General features: G+C 29.5%; 1 protein-coding gene across 1 annotated transcript; it reads left to right on the plus strand.

Annotated features, from left to right (window-relative positions):
* The first annotated feature begins 8,657 nt into the window (after nt 1-8,657).
* LOC145041786 (haloacid dehalogenase-like hydrolase domain-containing protein Sgpp) lies at nt 8,658-10,462 on the plus strand. The gene is made up of 5 exons (XM_078989964.1): nt 8,658-8,931; nt 9,219-9,333; nt 9,402-9,556; nt 9,775-10,036; nt 10,156-10,462. Exons 1-5 carry the CDS (start codon nt 8,798-8,800, stop codon nt 10,333-10,335), a joined length of 846 nt encoding a protein of 281 aa, XP_078846090.1. The 5' UTR covers nt 8,658-8,797; the 3' UTR covers nt 10,336-10,462.
* The last annotated feature ends 93 nt before the right edge of the window (nt 10,463-10,555 follow it).

Genomic DNA, 10,555 nt, shown 5'->3' on the forward strand with positions numbered 1-10,555 from the left:
TCACTTAGGTTTGATTCGCTCCCCAAATAGAAAATGGGTTTCTTTGTTCTATAATCTTTAAAACTAACATGTTCATGAGATAATCTGATATGGGCTTTGTTAATTGGCCGTCTTTTTATTTTTCGTTTATTGATGCTTCATGAGGCAATTGATGCATCAAATGAAGAAAAGAAGTGTGAATTGTATGAAAAGAGTGTGTGTATTTGAGTGTAATTGCAAATGAACTTAGTCAAGAAGGTAAATTTTATATTTTTTTGTAGTTTAATTGCATTTCAATAAATACTTAGAAGTATAAATTGTGATTAGAAATTTGAATTACAACCTTTAAAATCAAAGAAACCATGAAACATCAAACTCATAGAGATATGAGAGGGCTAGCATGTTTACCCATGGTATGTGTTTTGAACCATGTATTCGGTGGGATTTGATTGAAGAAGGTTTAAAAGGTGTGGAAAGTACAACTGGTTTTATAAGATTAAGCGTTGGTTTAAAGGAAGATTGAAAAGTTAGAAAAATGTGATGATTCATACCGGTGTTATTTTGTTGATTAATGTTGCAGAGAAATGGTTGGGGATAATAGTTTTCGGGTCGAAGAAACAATGTCACTCGATCCTTATCAAACGAAATGCATATCTATGAAGATCCCACTAGAGCACTTTCCACTTCTAATAGGGCCACCAATTGATAATGTAATGTCTCTCTTCCATTGACCTCAAGAAAGATTTAGCGGATTCTCACTGTTTCAAAGATTCGACTTATAGAAGTATCTTGTGATTTTGTAGTCATTGTTCTATGGGGAAAAGTAAGTTTTCAAAGACACCATTTCAATTATAACCATGTTGTCTCAAATTAATCGAAATGGTTATTAAAATTTACGAGAGAATTTTGAAATAGTTCTTAAAAGTAAAATCTTTAGAACCATTCAAATCGTATTCATTTGATCTTGTATGCATGATATGTGAGGTGATACCCACAATTGAAATTCTTGAAATGATGCTTAAAGACATTTAATTAGTTTTAATCTGTTTAGTCATATTATTGAAATGGTGTTAAAAAAGTTAAAGAATTTAATGCATTTTGATAAAAAAAAAAATTAACGATATGATCTTGTAATCATTGTGTGGTGATACTGATAGCTTCATTTTATTTACTTCTTTTTATAGTTTATTTTAGCATATTTCATTCATAATTTAGATAATTTCCATGCATATTTTCCTTTTTGTTATTTTATGACTATTTCGGGTACTCTCGAATCTTGTGAGCATAATTGCAGGTTTTTGGGTCTAGCGGAGCGGGAGTGTTCGGGACGTATAGGAGGCGATGAGATTTGGTAGACAAAAATGACGTTGGGCTTGATGGGTAGTGGAGATGATGCATAGAGTGATCTTGATGATTATTTGAAGACTTGGAGAGAAATAAACTTTAAATTTGCAAGATGCGGGGGAATATTCAAGCGTACGTAAATTATTAATCGGGTGAGTTCACGAGCTTTGGAGGACTTAGAGAGGTAAAATTGGGCTTAAAATGAAGAAAAACTTGAAGAAAATGGGCTAGGAGGTGATTGGATTCGACCTGGGCCAAGTGGGCTAAGCTATGGAGGCCCAAAACCTCAAAGATGCTACATCCAGGGACCACCCGCGCAACCCACCCGCGCAAGAGCACGCGGGTCGCGCAACCTCCTGCAGGGGCAGTTTCGGAAATTCTTCTTTTGAGCTATTTGAGGAAGGTTGGTGCCCATCTTTTGCATACTCTAGGACATCCGATTTTTGAAGATTCTCTCTGGAGTTTTGAAGACTTTTGAAGGCCAAGAACCCTTGAAGAACATCATATTTTTACCTCTTGATTCTTGCTTAATGTTTGGTACAAATTTCTCTAACTTTGTTTCTTTGTGTTTAGCCATGCTTGGCTAAGCTAATCTTGGTTGACTTTTGGTTAATCCTTTGAACTTTTGTTGAATGTTGAAGAATCCATGAACATGTTCTTGAATCTTTATGGGAATGTTTTGTGTTTTAACATCTTATCATTACTTGTATGTTTTAGTTCATGAGTTTAAATGTGTTTGTGGTGATTAGTTGGCTAATTTCTTGATTAAGTAAAGGATCCTCAAATTAGCAAGCAACAAATGATTTTTGTGTTGTTTTTGCTTCACACAATCATAAAAACATTTCCTCCAACATGGTGGTGAAAGCATTTGACCCCTTTTGGATTTGGTGACTTTTTGGTTCTTAATGCTAGTTGACTTTCACTAATTACATGCTATTTGGAATTAGTGACTTTGACTAAGGAAATTGTTATGAGCTTCTCTAGCCATTTCAACAATTAAGAAAAGTCTAGGTAATCTCAAGCTCCTTGGATTACTATAGCCAAATTAAGGATTTAAAACAAGTATTGCACCATTGAATTCTAATGATATGTTCATCAAAAGTCAAAGTGAGAAAACTTTAAGTCAACCATCTTTCCCTTATTGATTTTACATCAAATTCTTATTTTTGTTGCAATTGTCTATTTAAATCATAGTTAATTCTAGTTTGTTTCAAGTATTTCAAAACATCAAAACCCCCATTTTTAATTTATTGTCATATTCCAAGTATTTTACAAAGAGATTTTTCATAGAGTTATCAAATTGAACCAATCTCCGTGGATTCGATCCCTTTACCACTATACACTATTTTAGTGTGTAATATTTAGGGTTATTATTTGTGTTGGCCTCGACAACCACCAGATACCCACATTATAAATTTTTGAAATGGTTCTATTCATACAATTTGGAACTAATAATAACACTTCCTTTCAGTCGACAATGCATAAAAAGAAGTCTAGGTAACTAATTCATATCCTTCACTACTTCTTTGTCATTAAACTATTACGTTGATCAAAATCAGGTTATGATTTTGTGCAACAGATGATGTGGAAAACATTGGCGAATATACTGGACAGTGGAGAAAAAGGTGGGATAGGATACGGATATATCGAGTATATCCGAACCGGAAAGATAAACCATAGTTTTTACACAAAAAGATAACCATTCCGGTTTCTTTTAGGTTTTTCCCGTGAAATATTGTCTGGGTAAACTGCTCACCTTTGGGCGATTATCTGGTTTGGCTTATTGGCCTCCATTGATGATCATCTCCGAGTTAGGATTTATAGTCATTACACACAAAAAATATGAATCTATGGTGATCATCTCCATTCATCATTGCATTAATTTACTTAATGAGCTGTATGTACACGTGTTGATTTAAATAGTCTTTTCGGATGTTTTTTAACTTCCTACATAAATATTTCTTTTATTTTCTCTTTCCATTTGGTTTGATCGTTACGTTTGGGCCCTGTGCATCATTTTAACACACACAATTCCTCTTTTACTTTAATATCATAAATGTTAATTTATTATTAGATTACTTTAAAGATTGACATTTAAGTAAATGCATTTTAATTTTTATAGGATCCAAATCATTTGTTGAATCCCATGAAAAGTCGAAAAGACATCAAAGGTTAGCTTGGCCAAAGGGGATACATATAGACAAGGTGCGGTGTTGTTGACATGGATGTTTCTCAAACCCAGAGGCCAGAACACTACACCGTCAGGTGCAGTGAAGGTGTGAAAGGTGTCCTCGCACAGTGTCTTCCTCACACTGGTAGGCCTTTTGTTGTCTAACATATTGTCAGTTAATTATTTTTGGTAGTTGATTGTTTTCAATTTCATTATGCAGAAAAAAAAACTAAATGCTGGTAGACTTTCTATATCTTATGAGCTTCACAACTCTTCATTAACTCAACAAGAGGAAATTATATATAACTTAAGAACAAAAGCAAACATATTATCAATGTCACGACCTATGAATGATTATACCAATCTTGAAAAAATAAGAAACCCAATTATCCTTGACTTGTTGATTATAAGAATATATTTTTTTTTTCACATTGAAAATCCACACATTTAAAGCAGAAGTTCTTACTTTGTGGTTATTAGCACAATATCATTTAGATTATAGTAGAAGAAATATCATTATCCTTCATGGGTCGTGCTTAGCACGGACCTTAAACTTTTCTAGTATATATATATATATATATATATATATATATATATATATATATATATATATATATATATATATATATATATAAGACAAAGAAAAATGTATTTGATGTTTATTTTATTTCAAAAATATAAAATATATATTTGTAATTATGTATTTTATCTAATCTAATCTTTAGTTAATCTTTTCCTTTCATTCAATAAAAAAAATTTGATAACACGTTTTTCCCTTCTAATCTAACCTAGTCCTCTTATTTTATCCATTGAAAAAATACTCGACACTGTAGTGAAAGTGACTTATGTACATACATAATGAATTCCTCACCTGCTACAAAAAGATAAAAAAAAAAAAAAAAAAAAACACAAGGAATGTTCTATTCATTCTCGATTTCTATGAATCAGGTCATATGACCAATGTGTAGGGGAGGTTCAATTGTGTGTCTAAATATTATTGGTTCTTAAATTCTTGACATTATATAGACAAATGTTAGCTCACACAGTCCTTTAAATTTTAAGAAAATGAATATTGATGACTTTTCAAATTAAGGAATCATTAATTTTATATTTACAACAAATTAATTACAGATATTCAAATTTACAATCTAAACCTTATAGAACTATGATATCCATCAAACCATATAAATATATAATGATAGTTTTTTATACATTTATATGTCCAAGATATAAAAGATTCAAGTTGCAAAATTCGAAGAGTTTATATTAATCATTACATTTTGTTTTTCAAATGATATTGCATTTTGACATTATTGTTATACATTTTTATCGATTTGCACATTTGGTCGTGAGAACTTTTGTTCATCATCACTTAGACAAACACATTGATGATTTTTACAAACATGAGACCCAAACATTCCACAACGATGAAAGCAATCTATAGAACTATTACATTCTGGTGGAACGGAATCTTGTGAATACGAAGTCACGTCCTTCAAACCTGAGACAAAAAAAGGTAGATGTCAATTCATGTTATATATATATATATATATATATATATATATATATATATATATATATATATATATATATATATATATATATATATATCGAGAACCCCTTATGAGATTGCCCAAAACACCCTGGATTTGTCATTAAATTGCTTACATGCTAATTCCAATACAAGTGTCGTTTCATAGCATACATAAGCATCCTCTTCTTGAATTTTAAAATTACAAAAAATGAAAGTGAAAAAGAGAATGGAAGGCAAAAAAAATACCCATCATGTTCTCGAGTTTGAAAGAAATGAAAAGAAAGAACTTTTTTTGCTTTCCTTCATAATCAATGCAAAATTAGATGGAAAATTTTAATAGGATGAGGGGGGGGGGGGGGGGGGGAGGGGGTTAGTAATCATTTTCTTTCATTTCATGAAAAAAGTTGGGAACACGTTTTCCCTTCTAACCTTACCTAATCCTCTTATTTTTTCATTAAAAAAATTCAAGACCATAGTGAAAGTGACTTATGTACATATAGAGAGAATTGCTCACCTGCTACAAAAAGCAAAAAGATCACAAGGATTGTTCTCTTCATTCTTGATTTTGTATGAATTAAATCAAATAATCAATGTGTCGTGGACGTGTAGTTGCGTGTCTATATATAATTAGTTCTCAATTTCTTGTCCTTATATAGGCAAATGTTAACACACACGATCCTTTAACTTTTAAGTAAAAGATTATTGATGCATTTTCAAATTAGGTAATCATTAATTTTATATTTGCAAGAAATTAATTAAAGATATTAACATTTACAACCTAAACCTTATAGAATTATGATATACTCCAAACCATTAAAAAAATAAATAAACAATCTAAAAATTAATTACTTCCTTTAAAACAACAAATAAACAATCTAAGAATGGCATGGAAGAAATATATATTTTAGTTTTTACAAAATTTATGAACTATTAAACTTAACTAAAATTATAATTAATTTTTCAAAAACCATGTCATTACAAAATTCTTTTAAAGTTTATCATAATGTGATGAAATATTTTATATGATAAATAGTTCATCGTTATTATTTTGTATAATTCCCACTTACAAATTTTGTATTAATAACTCTTTTTTAATATATATATATATATATATATATATATATATATATATATATATATATATATATATATATATATATATATATATATATATTAAACATACTTATAAAGTTAATATTTTTTCTTAAATCTCATGCATTTGAAACCTCATTTTTTAACTTCTTCAAACCACATTCATTTGAAACCCCCTTTTTTAACTAATGCAACTCAAAAGTTTTCTTAATTATGATTTAACACTCAAAAGTTTTATCACTTATATTATGTTTAATTAGCATTTAGTAAAAATTTTACTATAAAAAAGATCAATCTTTTGGGAAGACATGCATACAAATCATATACATATTTCAGAAAGAAAAAAAACTTAAAGGTTTTTGTATTGGGTTGAGATCTTATGACCACTTTTGAAGATATGCTATTATATTAGAGTTTTTAATTTGTAAGCTTGTTATAGTAATTCGTTTTTATATTTTCTTTGTTTTTGGATTATTGTAATACAGTCGTTGTATATTGTGGTTTAATCGTTAATATATTGATCATATGTTATATAGGGTGATGTCGAAAATAATTAATAACATTTTTTCTTGAATCTAATGCATTTGAAACCCCCTCTTTTTAACTTCCTCAAACAACATTCATTTGAAACCCCATTTTTTAACTAATGCAACTCAAAAGTTTTTTTAATTATGATTTAACACTCAAAAGTTTTATAACTTATATTATGTTTAATTAGCATTTAGTGAAAAGTTTATTATAAAAAAGTCTATATTTTGGGAAGACATGCATACAAATCATATATAAATTTCAGAAAAAAAAAAAACAAACTTAAAGGTTTTTGTGTTGGGTTGAGGTTTTATGACCACTTTTGGAGATATGCTATTATATTATAGCTTTTAATATGTAAGTTTGTTATAGTAATTTGTTTTTATATTTTCTTCGTTTTTGGATTATTGTAATATAGTCGTTGTATATTGTGGTTTAGCCGTTAATATATTGATCATATGTTATATAGGGTGATGTCGAAAATATTTAATTAAATATTTTAAATATGTTTTTTTTGTAATTGTACCGTACAAAAGGATAATTAATTAAAACTCATATATATGTTATATTTTTCATATATATATATATATATATATATATATATATATATATATATATATATATATATATATATATATATATATATTATAATAGAGGTCAAAACACTTCGACCAAAATTTATTTAAAATCCAATATTTCAAACGTTTTTAATAATGATTGTAAAAATTTCAACATGTGTTACTTAATTGATTGATTTATAAAAATATTAATGTTTTGAAACTTCTAACTGTTAAACTTATATTATTTAATTTATTAGTTAACTAAAATAATTTTCCTATATTATCGGACATAAGAAAAGTAGATTGTATTAAAGTTATAAAAAAACTTATACTATATATTGGATATTATAAAAGTAAAAGTAAAGTTTATAAGGTATTAATTATATTAGATAGTATCAAGATATAAGTTGATGAATTTTTATGTTATTTAATAATTCGGTTAATGCCCAATGGATGACTAAAAACGTAAATTTCAACATATTTATATTTTTTTTCAATAATTATTTTAACCACTTAAATGTATTCTTGCGCAACACGTGAGATTACGCCTAGTTTTAGAATATAAAGTAATAATAGTTCACCAATCTCTATGTATTAATTAAAGATTAATTAATATACATTGCCAACAAATTTCATGAGCTATTTAACTTCAAACAAGATAAAAACACGAATATGTGTGTTATCAAGATGGCCAATTCAATTTCGTAGTTAAACCACAATTATCAACACAAAAATGTTTATATCAATTAAAAATATAAAATTTTTAGTCATACATATTAATAATTATTATTATTATTGAAAGTTCATTAAAAAAACAAAGGATGTTCTCTTTAGGGTTGATTATTTGCTTAAAGATATTACAAAATAGCTGATGGTGCCACATATTATTGAAGACTCAAATTCAAATCCCAATTTAAAATTATTTGATTGTGTTGATAGGTTAGCCAAGTTCTAACACATTTTTATAATGTAGACTCAAATTTAAATCCCTATCTAAAGGTGTTATATATGAACATCATTGACTAGGGACACTTAAAATTAGTCACATTTTTTTTTGTCAAGGGATCAAAACAGTTGATATTTGTGATATTTGAATCCATTTTGTTTGAAGTATTTAAATTCCAAACAACGAGTCCTGGCCCATATTTATGGTGATCACCTAATAAAAGATGTATCTATAGTGTCAATTAAAAAAATTCTACTAAGCTTATGTATACAGTTTTAAATACTAATAATCTAATACACAGTTAAATAATTATCTTAAATACAAAAAAAAGTTCATATTAAAAAGAATATTTTTGTGTTTTAAAATAAAATATATTTTTATTTTGTCGTTAAAACACAGTAAAATAGAAAACGCTCTATTGGTGCAAAATTTTATTGAATCATAAATAGAAAAAATAGAAAGAGCATAAATTAGAAAAGAATCACCCAAGATCCAAGGTATAATCCAAAATAGCGTGGTTGGCTATGATTCCTTCGTATCAGCACCTAAACTGTATCCTAACAACAAGGGAACAACTCAACTACACAGCTCTAAAAAAGCTGTGTGAATTGAAAGCGTGGAGCTTCGCATTTTGAGCAAAAACGATGCCAGCACTCGCTACTTCCCTTCATCTCTTCCCCAATAATCCAATTTTACGCACGAAGCCATATTTCCCCAATTTTTCTTCAACAATCCCATTTGGGTTCTCCGCTTCATCAAGTTCTTACCCAATCAACAGGTACTTTTCTTCACAAATTACACCCAATCCCTCAAAACATGCATCCATTGATGAATCTACTTGGAAGTGACATTCGTTCGTGAAATTGTTAAAGTTTCTTGAATATCACGAATAGTTTCCATTCGCAAATGGCAAGATTTAATTGCAGATGTGTTATTTTAGATGATTTTGTCCCATTTCGGTTCGATTTTGATGTTCCATTTTTATGAATACATAAAATGGGAAAAGAAATTGAAAGTATGAAATGAATAGACCCTTGATTGCATCTGTGTTGATTCTTCACGCAGCAATTCTTCTTTATCTTTCGTCGCTCCTCTCGAAGCAATACTTTTCGACATTGATGGAACTCTCTGTGACTCCGATCCTCTCCATTTCTACGCCTTTCGTGATATGCTCCAAGAGGTAGTCTCAATGACAGTTTGATTTTCGTGATTCTAATCTCTTAGAGGGCGTTTGATTTCATTTGGTAGATTGGATTTAATGAGGGATCACCCATCGATGAGGATTTCTTCATAAATAACATTAGTGGGAAGCATAACGAAGAGCTTTGTCGTGTTCTTCTCCCAGATTGGGAGTTCGAAAAAGCCATGAATTTCATGGTTGATAAGGAAGCTTTGTTTCGAAGGTAATTTCTCTCACGTTGACTTTTTAGGTCAAACATGTTACATCTAAAGCTTTTAAATATACACATATGGATATAGTTAACACTAACACATTCTTCCTATTTACGTAATGACTATTGTATGAATTGAATTTATCTTTCAAACTATATAGTGACATTAGTTCAGGTCTCAGTATGTCATATACGCGTAAATATAACATTGTTTTATGATGAATAAACAGATTGGCATCCGAACAATTGGAACCAATAAGCGGGCTTGAAAATTTATGCAAATGGGTAGAAGATCTGGGCCTAAAACGGGCTGCTGTCACAAACGCCCCAAGATCAAACGCTGAATTATTAATCTCAATGCTCAACCTTCAAGATTTCTTTGAAGTTATTGTTTTAGCTGAAGAATGTGCAAGACCAAAACCTTTTCCTGATCCTTACCTCAAAGCTCTAGATGCACTTAAAGTTTCCCCAAATCATACATTTGTGTTTGAGGTATGGTTTTACGCCCTTATATAAGAGAATTCGTTCTTTTGCATTTAGTTAAAGAAATTCAAAGTTGTTGGATCTTTAATGATATGGTTGATAATGGGGTTTTGTTGTTTCTTGAAAAGGATTCTGTTTCTGGGATTAAAGCAGCTAATGGAGCTGGGATGGCGGCAGTTGGAATGGCTACTAGAAACCCTGAAAAAATGCTACTTGATGCTGGGGCAACACTTGTTATCAAGGATTACAATGAACCCAAATTGTGGGAAAATTTGGAGAGGGTAATAAAGGAAAAGTTACCTCTTTGATCCAAGTAAAATATATAAAAAAAGAGTGTAAAAAGTAAAGAGTTTGTAGTGTAGTTGGTTACTCCATTGAACAATTTGTTTTACACATGATTAATTGAAAGGGGAAATGACACAAATGCCTTACGAACTTTTTAGGGTTGGTCTATTTGATCCCTAAAGTATTTTTGTTGCTTTACGAGGGAAGGAAGTTGTTTTTGTCTGGTTGATTACGTCCTTTTGG

This window comes from Lactuca saligna, chromosome 4 (assembly GCF_052625555.1).
Source record: "Lactuca saligna cultivar CGN05327 chromosome 4, ASM5262555v1, whole genome shotgun sequence".
In the NCBI taxonomy this organism is placed as follows: domain Eukaryota; kingdom Viridiplantae; phylum Streptophyta; class Magnoliopsida; order Asterales; family Asteraceae; genus Lactuca; species Lactuca saligna.